This window comes from Aphis gossypii, chromosome X, assembly GCF_020184175.1.
Source record: "Aphis gossypii isolate Hap1 chromosome X, ASM2018417v2, whole genome shotgun sequence".
In the NCBI taxonomy this organism is placed as follows: Eukaryota; Metazoa; Arthropoda; class Insecta; order Hemiptera; family Aphididae; genus Aphis; species Aphis gossypii.
This window is the reverse complement of record NC_065533.1, coordinates 4,381,830-4,398,282: the sequence shown is the minus strand read 5'-3', so window position 1 is coordinate 4,398,282 and position 16,453 is coordinate 4,381,830. Positions and strand designations below refer to the sequence as shown.

The 16,453-nt window shown below is 24.7% G+C and overlaps 1 protein-coding gene across 2 annotated transcripts; it reads left to right on the top strand.

Moving 5' to 3' along the window:
- The first annotated feature begins 10,472 nt into the window (after positions 1–10,472).
- Positions 10,473–16,059, top strand: LOC114126204 (protein Mdm4-like). 2 transcript variants are annotated; one of them, XM_027990095.2, is made up of 6 exons: positions 10,473–10,893; positions 12,173–12,226; positions 12,302–12,460; positions 12,774–12,934; positions 13,300–13,506; positions 13,949–16,059. In XM_027990095.2, the coding sequence occupies exons 2-6, from the start codon at positions 12,175–12,177 to the stop codon at positions 14,318–14,320; spliced, it is 951 nt and encodes a 316-aa protein (XP_027845896.1). In that variant the 5' UTR covers positions 10,473–10,893; positions 12,173–12,174; the 3' UTR covers positions 14,321–16,059. The 2 variants fall into 2 exon arrangements, with proteins under 2 accessions (XP_027845896.1, XP_027845895.1); XM_027990094.2 differs by having other exon boundaries at positions 10,474–10,893; positions 12,167–12,226.
- Positions 16,060–16,453: the final 394 nt, after the last annotated feature.

The window sequence follows — 16,453 nt, the reverse complement described above, 5'->3', positions numbered from 1 at the left end:
TAATAATAATAAAAAATTGTTACTATGGTTACCGAAAATAACATAATAATAATAATAGCCTACGTAATAAGTCATCATTTATGATAATTGATAACTCTTTTGTTTTTTAATGCGTTAGAGAATCGATCAAATGCCATAAACCTTATCCGCAATGAGCTCTTCAATTTAAAAAAAAAATCAAAACGATCGGTTATTTCCGAGAACATATCACTCAAAGGTTTTCATTTTCACATTTATATATTAGATGTGGCTTACAATTTTACAATTGTGTTTGAAATTGACCGGTATAAATTTACAACTTTCATTAGCTCAATCAACTTTTCATTTCGATTTTAAAAAAAGTGTACATAACGCTGTTAAAGAAATTATTTAGTTTAAAGGGCGGTTCATATTATTATGATTAAAAATTATTTTAATGTAAATAGTACATTTATGTCACAATAATTTTGTTGTGGTACCTACTGTGTCCTTTGAATCCCGGACGAAAAGTCCGGAATAAAAAAAGTTAGACTAAAAGTCCGGGTTCATTTTTTGATTGCCGGACGAAAAGTCCGAAAATATAAAATTGTCTATAATGTCTATGTATTATATAAATGTAATATTATATTATATAGTCAGTTCATATATAATTAATATTTATTTTAAAAATGTAATTGTTGTATCTACTTTTATTATATTATTGTAGTTTTTTTATATTTTATTACTTCTTATTATTTCTTATACCTAAAATATAACGGAAATCCACTGTAGTTTGGTAGGTAGGTACATACAAATATGGCTATATCTATCTTATGTTTATCGCGGCAGTATGTCTACAGTTTATCTACCATAAGATTTAAGATTATACCTACATACTACAATAAGTAATAACGATAATCAATATTATTACCACGATCTCATCGGTATAATCGATTTCATGAGGGACGTAGCGGGCTTGAATTATAAATTGTGTTGCGTATCGAGTAGTGTACGATTTACTATATTATATTATTATTATTATTATCTTATCGCGAATGATATTTTGCTATCGTAAATCGGCACACTGTCGATTTACGTCAGTCTAGCTTTCGATCGCTCGTTGTATATAGACCACGGAAAGCATCGTACAATCTCGTCGTCCATTCTATTACAAATTTTTATACTTAATTATAATTAAAGTTTGTTATACTTAATATATATTTTTTTTTCGGATACAGTCCATTAATACCAAAAATGCGTTTAGTTATTATTGAACTCACACTCCCAACAAATTGAATTTGTCACTTAGTCAGTATATCCCGAGACGCTATTTAGTTGAGATGGAGGTTGAAATGGAGATTTTTGTAGTAAAATAAAATAAAAAAATACGGTTCATCATAATCTAGTTTCAAATATTCAGTGGAAATGTTCCAATAAAATTTCAAAAAAATGTCCGGGCATTTTATAGTAACTTCCAATAGTAAGCTTAAAAAATTAAAAAAAAATTATATTTTATATTTTTAATAAAACACGTTTAAACATTTAATTAGATTATAAAAATCCAACAATTGAGGTTGAACATTCGTATGCTGGTGATGCGAATTTAGAAACAGTCGAAAAAGCCAAGGCTGAGATGTTAAAACGTGTTTCAACCTCAACTCCTTCACAAATTTTCGCTGAAGTAATAAATCAGGTGCCAAAACAGGCTTTAACATCTTTCGCAAATGAAGAAACAACCAGAAGAATGTGTCGGCGCAAAAAAAATAAAGGTAATCCCAAAAAACCATCATGTTTGTCAGAACTTACAATTAATAATGAATGGGAAATGTACAACGACGAACGATTTTTGCTTTTAGATAATGGTCCGGAATCGAATGAGCGAATAATAATTTTTTCATTGGATGAAGGTTTAGTTCATTTATCAGAGGCAGACTTGGTTCTGCGATGGTAACTTTAAATTATGTCCCGAATTTTTTTTGCAATTATACGTTATTAGAGTTAAAAAGTATGACAATTTTATTACCCCAATATTTTGTTTACTTCAAAATAAAACTCGCAGTACGTATGAAGAAATATTCACTGCAATATTCAATAAATGTTCCGAAAATAATATTTATCCCGATCCTAAGATAATGAACATGGACTTCAAACAAGCTGTTATTCAAGCAGCAAAAACAGTTTTTGGGGAACATTTGATAATACAAAGTTGTTTTTACCATTTGTGCCAAAGTACTCATAGAAAATTACAAGAGTAAGGATTACAAAATAAATACAATCATGACGTGTTTAGCCATTATTGTAGTATGATCGATGACTTAGCTTTTTTGCCGGTGCAAAAAGTGATTGAAGGCATGAAATACTTAAAATCAATTTGTGCACCCGATAATACGGATATACTTGATTATTTTTATAACACATATGTTACTGGAAAATTTAGGAAAGTCGGGGTTTTAAAATTCAGACGGATTAAGCTATTGTACCCCCCTGAAACATGGAACGTACACGAGGCTACAATGCGCTCCAGACACCGTACAAATAATGTTTGTGAAAGCTGGAACAATAGATTTGCACATTTAATCGGGCATAGTCATCCAACAATTTGGAAGTTGATTAATAAATTTCGTGAGGAAGTGGGGGTAGATAAAGCTAAAATAGCATTAAATGATATGGAACCCGCAAGAAAAAAAAACATGGATCAGAAAAAAATGTAAAATTACAATATTTATCTACGATGTTTGTTAATAACGAGTCAACAATACCAGAATTCTTAAATAGAATTGGTCATTGCTTAAGAAAACGAAATGTAGAATAAATTATTATTGTTATTATAAATGTAGGTAGACTAGATTTTTTAAAACGTATAACTTTTTTTTTTAATATTAGTATTTTAATGACATCGACAATCAATCTTAGGGAAACGTATTGTATATCAAATTATTATTGTAAACTAGATTTTTTAAAACGTATAACCTTTTTTAAAAATATTATTTAAATATAAATTAAATATAATTATAAATATAATATTTAAATAATTTTTTCTGGGTTTCTGGATTTTTTCTGTTTCGGTAATCGTAGAAATAATAAGAAGTAATAAAATATAAAAAACAATTTTAATATTTTTATTATTTTGTATTTTCGGACTTTTTGTCCGACAATCAAAAAATGAATCCGGATTTTTTGTCCAACTTTTTTCATACTGGACTTTTTGTCCCCGGACTTTTTGACCGCTTACCGTGTTCTTTTTACATATGTTAGCGGGTATTTATTTGATGACGGCATTTTTAATATTAAAAAAGATAATTTATTGCTTAACTTTTCGAAAATCAGTGTTAATGTATTATATATGATATGATATATTGATATCGTGATATTCCCTCAAACGAAAATATGAAAATATCTTACATAGATACTCAAAATAAAAGACTTGCCTCCAGCACGTCACCAAAATTTATTTTATCTGCAAACACGGAAATTGAACATTGCGAGCAGAATAAGGCAATAAAAAATGAAATTAATGTCAATAATAATAATAAAAATATATATACCTATTACCTACCTATTAAATCCGATTCTATTAAAACTATATTAGATCCCAGCTGGACCACGATACAGACAAGTTAGATATAATAAACGTATAATTAGTACCTACCTACATAATTAGGTAGTATAATATACTAATAACATATTATGTTATATACTACACTTGATGTATTCATTGAACTTACACCAATTAGTTATTATCAATTCAAATAGATATATCATAGAATTGTCATCATAGATTGCCATTAAATAAAAAATAAAAATATTGACTTTAACTCTCTATGTGATGACTTTGAAATAAGTTTGATAAATCTACACGACTACACGAGTGATGAGCTCATAAAAACCTTTATCTTAAACTTACCCTTACGGACCGTAACATCAAAACTAGAGAGCCTATATAAGCTCTCTAATCAAAACCAAACGCACCAAGCTGTCTAATTTATTATTCCAAATTATGCAACTAATACTAATCAAATAATCCGCTTAATATCCTCATGAAAATGGCTAACATAATCCAATGAAATAAAAATGGCTTTTATAGATAAAGCACCGACAAACTGCGTATTTTAAAGCAATAATGATTTTAATTTTTATTGATATAAGAGTTAGATTCTACTGTTTTACAACTCTTGATTAATTTATTCCTACAAAATCATAGTCACTGAAGAAAATATGAAAGTATAAATAAATATTTAATTTTTATAGACAACCAAAACAATTAAAATTTATTATTATCAATTTCTAAAGGTTTTGTTATCAGCTGAAAATCTTTTATAATAAAACTAAGTAAAAAAACGTATGTGCCAAATTCTTATTAACATAACTGAATGGAATTTTTGTCAAGTTCTAAATTGTATATTAAATATATACATTTTTTGAAAGATATATAACTACATAATTTCATTTTCTGATTCAATCAGTAAATTCTATAAATTGTGACAATAATTTCCAGAGATGTGGTTTAATATGAATTTCTATCTTTTTCATCTGTAGAAATGATTATACTAATTTCTTGTGATTACCATTTTGTTCCACTAAAATAAAAAGTAAAGTAACAAAATTAATAATTAATTACGTGTTAATATTGTGAATAGAAGATCAATTTATATTAGCATATGAAATTATGAAATATTTAAAATATAATCATTAAATCATATACAGAAAAAGTTTGAAAGAATTTTAATTTCATAATGAATTTTCATGTTTGTCACTTTTTTCTATAGTACTCTTTATTCAGCAAGCACAGAGTCAGTTGGATACCTACATTCAAAGTATCTTAAAAATATAAACTTTATTAAATTAATCTAGTATAAAAGGTTTATTTGTACCTATAACAACCTTTGGAAAAATGCATCACTAATGAATAAATGTTTTTAGATAAGTGGTCTAGGCGTAATTTAAGATAAATTTGTATTGGCTATGGGTGAGCTTAATAATTAGTTGAAATGTTTGATATATTTTCTATCACCTTATTGGGTACCCATGAAGAAATCTTTGTTAGTTGGAATTATTTAGGAGTTGGTGTATTATTAGATAGTTGTATGTATATTAAAGTTTGAAGTTACATTAATATATACTATATAGTAAGATAAATTAATAGTTGTGTAGTTAATACTTAATTTATATCATCATTCATCGATAAATATTGGTAATTGTAAATATTTTTATGAACCCCCCTTCCCCGAATTTTTTTTGTGTACACGCCTGTTCACATTTAAGATCTATCAAAATATGTTACAATACCACACAGGCTTTAGTCACAGAAATGTCTATACCACATTGATGTTGGCATAGGTTAGGTAAGTTCCAGAGGATATAATGCCATTGGTGGTTATGATGGAAAATTTGTTCAAAAAAGTGTTAAAGCCAATAGACCAAGTGTCTTGGACTGGTATTGCTGATGTACAATTGTGAAGAACTTCAGATAAAAACCTGATAAATATAATAAACACTTTATTTTTAAAATTCTTATAAAATTATTTTGATTTAAATAACTTTTTTTAATACAGACATATAAATACATTAGATGGTTTATTGTAAGATATTTGAGGAATAGACAAATCCGTTTAGAATGGAATTATTTGAATTGTATTGAAATTTACAACCCTAATACTATTACCAGGCCAATGAAAACATGGTCTAGAATTATTGGTTTCATTTATGCTAAAGTAGTTATTAACTAGTCCTTACATTTTAAAACATTTAATGATAATTTTTTGTAGTTATAATATATGAATATTGAATATGCATAGTTTAATAAATCTTTAATATTTTGTGCACACAGTTTAAATTAACTTATTGTTGAGTCAAAGAAACTAGATGTAAAATTTATTTAATTATATTATAATAGTTAAATATTTATATAATAATTATGGTAACTAATTAATAGTAGGTACAAGATTGGTTTTATTTAATAATGTCATTTATTTATTATTCTTAAATATTTATTCAACTATTATATTGATGTAATGTAATTTATGTAGTCAGATCATATAAATTGAAAATAACAGTATGTTTAGTAATAACTATCTTCTACTGCTTTGCACATAAATATTCAAACAATTTTTCCGGACCATGAAGCAATAAGAACAAAATTGCATGTTAGATATAGTTTTATTTGATTTGTGTTATTTAAATTTTATTTTATTTGGTAATTCAATTATATAAAAAATTATAATTAAATTATTCCTTGGTTGAATCTTTATTTGATTAAATTAACTTCATTATAACTTAAGTTAAGAACTTTTTATTTTTAAAAAAATATTTATTATATTTTTAATATTAATATTGTCAAATATTAATACATTAATGATGTTACGACCATAACATAAACAATATAAAATTACTAGCCAGATACTAATTTTGTAATAATAAAACACTATTAAAATAATTTTGTAGAATAACAATAATTCATCAAATTAATGTATTATACTTCTAACATAATAATTCAATATATTTAAAAATATTTTACTAACCAACTTATTAATTCATAAATTCAGTAATTAGATAAAATATTAGGTACTTTAATACAGAAAATAATTTAGTATATTAGAATTACTCATATCAGTGGCGTAGATACGATTTTTTTCTGGGGGGGGGGGCGGTTTATATTATATTTATGATACAAATTACGAGATATTAGTACTTCGTTTTTATTTTGTTCTAACCGTTGTATATAATATTTTGTTTTTAGGGGGGGGGGGAAACCCCCTACACCACCCCCGTAAATACGCCACTGACTCATATTATTTGAAAGATTTAAAATCAATTATTGTTTTGATAAGACAGCTTTTTATAAATAATACAATCTTTGGTTTAATTTTTTTTTTTGTAGCTATAATTCTAGTTTTAAAGAATAAAATATATTATATTTAACAAAGATACTTGCAACCTTCTAAACTTTTGTTTAAACTATTTGAGTGGATTTTTCATTTTTGAACAAGTATAATAGTCTTAACAATAGATTGTTTTATTTTGGACATAATATCATTAATTATTTTTACACTGATATTTACTATTTCTGTATGATATTTATACTCACTTGTATTTATCCATAATGACAAAATGTAAATAAAATCAAAAAATTTGCTTACTATAAACGTAACTGAAATGACGAGTTAATTAGATCCAATGATTTCGTTTTCTGTTTTTAATTTTGTGATTTCAGCAGTACAAGTACTAGTTAACAATAATAAACAAATAAAAATTGTTCTTTATCTACATTTCCTAATTCTTATTAAGTATAGGTAGTATAGGTAATTAATCTAAAATAGGCACAAAAAATGTAAATATTCTTAATATTTAACAAGTGAAACATTTTATTTATTGCCATAATATATTATATTATATTACTGAGCACAACATATTGCATTCTAAAAATGCACCTTTATTTTAAATTGAATACAAATATTATGAATTTCATAATTAGTGAAAATATAAGAGAGCGAAATTACCCAAAATAACACACAACAGGTTAAGCAGAGGCATGTCCAGCGGGTAGGCCTGGTAGGCCCGGGCCTACCCTGATTTTTAACCTTTAAGTATACCCAACATATGCATTTTAAAATTATATTTATATAAGTACACAAATGTGTTGACTATACAAATTATTTTTATAACCAGGCCTGTCCTAAATTTTGGTCCTAGACACGCCTCTGAGGTTAAGTAAGAGGTAGGATATTATACGATAACTGTAGTTTATATAACATATAAGCAATAAAAAATTTACTCATAGCTTATACAGTTAAAGTACAAAAAAATATTCTAAAAATAAATTGACATCCAATTATAAAATTTAATTATTGGAAAATTTTAAACATACTGAATGAATATGACCCTAAGACATGATTATAATTCATACATTGCTTTAAAAATATTATTCTTATAGTCATGTTATAGAACATTTAAAAATGTTAAATTAAATTTTTTAAGCTTTACCTATTATTAATTTACTATTATTCAGTAGTCATTTAATTTATTTGTACTTTAAATAGCTAGAAATATTTAAAAATTATACGACATACGTAAGAACTTAAATTTATATAATTGCATAATCATTACAATAGCTTGAAGCCTTGAACTTATCATAATTAACTAATCTATTATCAAACTTTAAGGTAAGAACATTTCTTTTTTATCCTATAGCAAGAACATTATCTAATTTACCATTTATCTAAGTTCTATTAATGATTTTTTACATTTTAATTTTTAAGAGTTTTATGAAGATTTTTAAATATTCATATCTACCTAATTAGTTAACAATTTATAACATTGTAAAAAACCAATAAGAGTATACAAATAATATTTATAAGGGCTGTGAATTTGTAGGAAAGTACATTTTTTTTTTTTTGGTTAGGTTAGGTTTAGTAAAACGTAGCTTTGTAAGTACATAATTTTAACATATTTTTATGTATGTCTGAATAGATATTTTGATTTTTTTTTGAGCTATTTATGGACAACTGACATTTTCGATTTTTCTAAGAATTTTTTTTTCTTAAAGTGTCAATAAAAAAAATTTGAGCTACTAAAAAAAAACTTGAAAATTTAATACAAGGTTTCACATAAGTCGTTCAAATTGTAGTTAAAAAAAATTAATTTTATCAATTTTATAAGCGATTATAGTTCAAATTTTTACGAAATATGTCAAAATCATAAAAATTTGCAATTTTGTAGTTGAAAAATCATAAAAAATTTTGTGTTTATGACTAAGGTTAAAAAATTCAACACAAAGTTGACCATAAGTTTCCTTTCAAATAGATATAGAGAAAACTCGAAATATCAGTATAGAAAAAATTTTATGTTCGTTTGAATTTTAAATGTTTACGAAATTGTGTAATGATAACAATTTTGAATATATGTTATTATTCAAAAAGTATGTTATAGATACTTGAAAATTTTACCAGTTATTTAGATTGACATTTTCTTTACATGATTTAATTTTCAAAATATTTTGCTTATTTTAATGCTATTTATAGGCATTTAAAATATTTGTTTTTATTTAGTTTTTTTTTTTATAAAGTTTTTTTGGTTGAGTCAATATATTTGAAAATTTAATACTAAGTTCCTCATTAGTGATTCAAAAATTATAAGAATATAATGGCACAATTTTTTTATTAGTATTTGAAGTTCAAATATTGACAACACTTCGTCAAAATCATGAATATTTGTAAATTATTTTGTAGGTATAATTCATAAAAAATTTTGTATAAGTAGCTAAGAGTTGAAAGTTTAATACAATATTTTCCATTAAGTTGGCTAGCAATAATTATAAAAGAACTTAAATTTTGATGTATCAGGGCATCAGGCCATTAAAAAATAAATCACCTTTTTAACCAACCACTGGAAATTATATCATAAGCTGACAAAGAAATCATCACCGTTCAGAAATGTTTTTTGTACACAATTATACTTATTATTGGATTCAAATTTAATACATCCATTATAGTGAAATACTATACAGCAGTGTTACTCACTTGACCACTCTTTTTTTTGCATTACAAGTGCATATTTTAAACATTTTTAAAGTTTTTTAGTGCATTGAATTCACAGCCCTAGTGATTACCTTTAAGTTTAATAATAATCATAGACCTTATATTAATATGGGATCTACGATAATAAGTCAATTCACACAATATGTTAGCATAACTAACAATATTTGAACAGATGAACGAACATTTTAGTACCTATTCTTATAAGGTTGCTTTAACAAGTTTTTCAAAAAATAATTTATTTTATAAAGCTCCCTGTCATAGTGTAATTGATCTAATTTTTATGATAACTAGAACTAGAAGTAATAATTTAATTTAGAGCTTCCTTTGTACAATTTAAATTGTCAACTTTTTCAGTAACATGTTTTAAATTAATTATCCGTTAATCGAGGCAGTCAACTTGTGTTCGTAAAATAATTATAAAAAAATAATAATATTGGCTAATGTGATGAGTAATACTATTAGTAATAGTAATAATATTTCACTGTTAAACTAAACATTATGAAACATTGCATATTCGAGTTTAGTTGAACCAATGATGTAAATTAGTAAATCTCATTGGATTATTATCAAACTTAAAGTTAAGAACAAAATGAAAATTTGAATGTAAATTTAAACACCGTATTAAGTCAACTCACTTTTTTTTATTAAAGATATTAACAAATATTTGGTTTTATTGAATACGAATCTAGTATGTTTTGCATGTGTTACAATTAGAACACTGACATCCTTTTGAGTTTAATATTATAAATCAATTGAATCTTTACTTATATTGAAAGTAATATTGTAGGTAAACAAGAAAAATATGAAATATAATAATAATATTGTGGCATCTCGGAGTTCCTACAAACAACAATCACGACATTCACGTTATCGTTCACATTATCATAACCGCTTATCACTGATAAAGATTATAACAACAACAACATTGTTAAAATGTTGAGCATTGAATGTTCTCGAAGTTTTGCTCATAGTAAAAAATAGTGATGATGTACTTTTGTGATGTGTGTTAGTGTTGGCGAGATGTTACCATACTTTAAAAAAATTCAAAGTTATCGTGCTTTTAAAATTCGTCCTAAGTACGCTATCGACACGGTATCGAATGGATTTTTTTTTTATAAACGTTGAATAATATTATTGAAACTCAACACTATCGATAGTATCGATAATCGTCATTACTGGTCGATTGTACATGGATGTCAGACTAAGCCGTCATGCATACGCGTGTAGTTACATGTTAAGCCAGGTTTGTTGTAATGGAACAATATTACTGTTCGTTTCCCAGCAGTAACTCGTCGTGGACTCCGGTACGTCATTCTGTTGTAGCTTTACTTAATTACAACATTGTTATCGCATTTGGTGAAATTGTGTTCATTACGTAAAGCTTTTACTGCGGTTTTTCATGGTAAGTCTTTATTATAAAAAAATGTAGGTATCGAGACTAAGTTATGTCGGTTTATGATTTATCGAGTTTCGAGTAATTGTGATTTGACTAACATTATTGAAAAAAATAGGAAGTACTTACATTTCGTTTTAAATTGCTTGAATATTGCATTGAAATTAGTTATGTATTTAAAATATAACATTAATTTCATTGATTTCATTATTATTTTACATACAATTATCAAAAACGTTACCTCGATTTTGGAAATCAAAAGAGTAGTGAAGTAAATGAGTTAATGTGTATTATGATAGATAACTTATATTGTTAGAGCAATGGTTGTTGAATAAAACTCATAATAATGTAATACTTATGTGGTTCGAGCATAATTATTCCTGAACTAATACTGATATTTTTATGTAAATTAATTTCATAAAACATCTATACAGAATGTAGCTTATTATATTTTGCATTATTAACACATTTAGATATTACATATGTATTAGAAGTTATCAAGTTTACAAAAATTTACAATATAATTTTATTGTGGGAAGACAGTTAATAGTATAATGTGTGTACTATTACTATTTGTATTTTAATGACCTCTTAATTACCTATTAATATACATGCACGCTATACAGTTTAATTAATGCATGGTTACTTCATGGAAGCTTAAACACTTATTCAATACATCACCTTCACTTATTGTAAATATTTTAACTTACAGAGTCAGATTTATGCTGTGTATATGATCTAGTAGATTTATGTGATAATTTATCTAGTGGTATTTGTTAGTGTAAATTAATTTAATTAAATCTTAGAAGTAAGAGCTAAAACTAAAAAATTCAGTAGATTTTGAATAAATTTCAATTTAATTTTTCTCATTGGTATTCTATTTTATTAAGTATTGGTAAATTCATTATATGTATAAATTTAAAATTATAAAATTGGTAGTATTGTTAAATTTACCTAATAAAAACATAGGTATCTAATTTTAATAATATATTCTGTTTTATAAAATATTTTAAATGTGTGCCTAATGTTGAATTAATTTTAATGAGAACAAAGAAAAAAATTGTGTTATGCAAATATTGTTTTTATACTATTTTATACTGCAGTAGAAAACTAAAAACAATGCTATGTTAGTTGTAAATTAATTAATTAATACAACATTGATGAGTTTCAATAATTTTTTTTTAATACTCAGTCTTTATTGGTCTATTAAATTTATTATTTTTGTATTTTTTTGAAAGTTAAGTTATAGAATATTTCAATAATTAATTTAAAATTAATTAAGTTTCAGATATGGTCAATACTTTAAAAAGACAAGTGAACAATATGAATACTAATAATACTGGTATGTAAATATTGTTATTTTATATAGTTATTATTGAATTGTTAATTGTAACTTGCTTTACAATTCTGATTATAGAAATCATCGATCTTAATGATGAAGATGCGGATGTGACTTGGGGTGGGAAAAGGACAAGATATGTTTATAACTATACTTTGGAGTGTGCTGATTTAATTTCAGACACAAATGATTCTGATGTCACAGAAAGTGTCCACAGTGTTCAATCAAAAACTACAAGTAATATTTTTAAACAAAATATATTATCAGTTTTTTAGAGTAAGACTAGCTTAACATAAATATAAAATAAGATTTACAAAAAAATTAGATTTAAATAATATGAAATAAAATAAGTAAAATATAAATAGAGTACAAAATATATGTATATATTGGTAATTTTTCATTGCTTTAGTAGTTCAGTCGTTGCTATCCAAATTGTCATGTCATTTGACCAATACTGAGCTTAAAGGTTAAAGCTCAGTACTTAAAAATTAGTAATCTTATTTTATTGTAATAACAATTATTTGGATATTTCAAATAAAACTTTTCTTAGTGGAAGCAATAAGTGAAGCGGATCTTTCATCTGATTGTGGAAGTGATTGCGAGTGTGTAAACCGAATACGCGAAACTGAATTTGATGTGTTAAGCACATCATCGTCTTGCCTTAATATGGAATCCAGTTCATCAGATTCCTCAACATTAATAGATTTTAAGGTAAAATACAAATTAATTGTGTTCACAATTTTTTTATAACTTTATTATATTTCTTAGATAAGACATATTATATAGATCACATTGTCTTAGCTTAAAATATTTCTTTAGAAGGATGTAATACCCACGTGTGTTGTTTCTGTCTTTTGAATATTACAATAAAATACATTTGTATTCAGAAGCTTTAATTTTGTGTATTCAGTATTTATTATAGAGTAATTTGACCTATTATCAAATTTATGGTTGTTACTTAAAATTTAAGTTTTTAAATACAAATTTGATGTGTCTTACATTTGTAAGACAGAAACAACATATGTAGACGTTGCGTCTGTTTAGTACACAAAATATTTTATTTGTTTATTTTTTAGGTAACTAAAAGTATTATAAATTGTGATAATACTTATCTTGATAAAACAATACTTACTGACAATGGTTACTGTGCTGATGATACAGATGGTCAAATAGCTTCTTCTTCTAAGACAACTCTACCTCCACCGGCGTGTTTTAAAAACTGCTTACAGTGCCACAATAAAAACCCAAATCCCTACTTCCAGTACTGTTTTGTTTGTTTTCGAGTAAGTATTTGAAAATCTAAATATTTTTATTAATAATTTAAGTTAACTATGGGTAAATTACATAACACATGGGTATGAATTTCTGTGTGTTTTATCTCTATCATATTATCTAATGTTTATTAAATAAAATTATTGATCCTTCTCAATATTTATTTATTACTCCTATTAATTACAATTCATTATACATTAGTAAAATTGGTTTTCATGTTTTTTCTGAGATTGAGTATTTAAAATTAGAAAAACATGACCTATTTTTATAAAAATAAAAAACATTTTTTATTGTTCGATAATGTATTAATAAGATAAAAGACTTAATATTTTATGTTGACAGTCTTGCAACATCACGTAATAAGATAAAGAAATCAACTATAGTTAACTTATACATTTAAATTAGCTTATAACACTGATGACATAATATATTATTTAATTATTTTTATTATAGTATAGAATGGAGTTTTTTGGTAATAAACCTCGTTCTAAGACAAAAAATGTCAAACGGTTAAATACATCTAAGCCTAGAAAAGAGAGCACCTTACTTGGAGATTTTCAAGAATCCAATCAATCGAATTCCTTACAAGATGATTCAACTCAGACAAAAAATATTGAAAATAGTATCAATTTAGTGAATGATGAAAATATTAATAACATATGTAATATATGCCTAAAAATGCCTAAAAATGGAGTATTCAATCATGGAAAAATTGGTCATATTTATTGTTGTTATTCATGTGCAAAAAAAATATGGAAAAAATCCAATAAATGTCCCTTATGTAATGTAAAAATTAAATTTGTGACAAAAATGATTATTGTCTAATATTTAGTTTTTATTGTTAAAATATTTTATAGTTTATTTCTACTTTTAATTTATTATTGTTTATTATCATTATTATTTATTAATTATTGTCCATTATTATCGAATATAATTTTAGTTTATTTATTATTGATTACTTTTTACAAATTATAATTATATGTTATTTCTAAACTCAGTTTCATAGTATGAGAGTAATTTCAGATCTAGGCAATGTATTAACTTAACCTAACTAATGTATTGAGAAATATAGTCTGACTGACCGTAACTCACAAAAATTAGTTGCTTCTTGAGGTTACTCTTATATGAGAAAGAGTGTAGAAAATTAGTTAATTGTTATACAAAGAATTTTGATAATTTTTATACTTGAATACTTATTTTTTATAACTAAATGGTTATATTTTAAACTTTTTTTTTTAGATTTGCACATTGGCTGTGTTTAATACATTAAAATTTTTTTTTATAATACTTTGTAATTTTACAATTGGTATAATGATTAGAATTCTTAATAATTAATGTTAAATATATTGAAACATTTTTTAAATGAGAGCTTGTCTTAAACTTATACAATTATTGGTCCAGAAAATAACCTTTAAAAAATGTCATTAAATCATAAGCTTTTAACTAAAAAATAGTAAAGTGTTTAAAATTTTAAGTACTATCCCATAATGAAATAGCTAGAGTAAGGATAGTATAAATTTAGAAAGTATTTTGTTACTTATTCGGAATAACTTTTTAGAAACATGGTTTTTATAGAAATTTTAATAATTAAATAGCTGAATACATAAGTTGTAATTTTAAATTATATTATTCTGTGATTGATATTATATCTCTTGCTTTTACTATCCAGTTACCTGATGGAATTTAAGCGATTGAGTATGGTCTTAAAGTTGATTAAAGCCTCTAAAATATTGAATGATACAATTCCATATCAATGAATTTAACTATTTTTTTTAATTACCCAACCACATAATAGTACAACCTAATTATGACTATGTAAAATATCCTTTGAAATATATGCTAATATTTTGACAAATCTTCTGCTCAAGCTCAAAACTATATTTTTTGCATCCTATGATTTATTGTTGAAGTCAAAATAGTCAAATGTAATACATCTATTACAGTGATCTACTCAACTCACAAGTACATACGTCTATATTAATCACCAGAACAACTTTTCTGGTTTTTTTGTTTTATTTGAATAGTTTCAGAATTATATTTAGAATACTATAACCTATATAATATTTTGTTAATTTTACAAAAATTGTTTTGATGATAAGTAGTTATATTTTGTAATTTCAAATTCAGTATAAATAATTATACATTGTTTTATGTTGACCCAGTTACATTTATCCAATCTAGTGGTTATGGTTGGTGAGATGGCATTGTAACATTATGGTCATATAGTTTTAAATTGTAAATAGCCAATTTGATTTTTGATTTTAGTTTTAAGTAAATATTTTTAATATCAGTCAACAAATTATTCTAATTTTTTGCATAATTGGAATTACTTCACTTATTCAACTTTCAAATTAAAAAGTACATGTGAAGTTTTGTGTTTTGAGTTTTATTTTTGTTTTTACAGTCCTAATATAATATCTACTTTGTGTGTTAATATTCCTGCTCTGTATTAATTATTAAATGTATCTTTAAAATCATTTGTGATGTTGACATTTGATTAGTTGTAAGAATTATATGTATAATTATATGGTAGAATCATTTAGTTATAAAATGGTATCCTTGAATTTTATTATGGTATTATATTTATATTTGTTAATGAAGTTATTTCTAAATTATTTTGTGATAAAGTACCTACTAGTTTATAATTGATGTTTTTAAACAAAAATCGCTGGAATTATTTTTTCTTTTATATTAATGGTATTATGGTTCAGTAAATAAAAATGTATTAATAATATAATTAATATTTCTGCGCTACAAATGTGTGTCTTAAATGGCTAATTTTATAGTCAAAGCTATTTATCTTGTTAAATTTATTTAGTAATTATTTTCTTAAATACATAAGAAAAACAGCAGTTGTTGTAGTTAAATTTTTATAAGTTTTTATTTGTTGTAAATATTTTAAAAAGTTTTACAGTAAATGATTGACTTTATAGAACAATTGACATTTGATATAATATG

Excerpts from the sequence above, each read along its gene's own strand:
- LOC114126204 (XM_027990095.2), top strand. The coding sequence starts at position 12,175 with ATGGTCAATACTTTAAAAAGACAAGTGAACAATATGAATACTAATAAT. Across the intron at positions 12,935-13,299 it reads CAACATTAATAGATTTTAAG|GTAACTAAAAGTATTATAAA; the intron begins GTAAAATACAAA and ends TTTATTTTTTAG. Across the intron at positions 13,507-13,948 it reads ACTGTTTTGTTTGTTTTCGA|TATAGAATGGAGTTTTTTGG; the intron begins GTAAGTATTTGA and ends TTTTTATTATAG.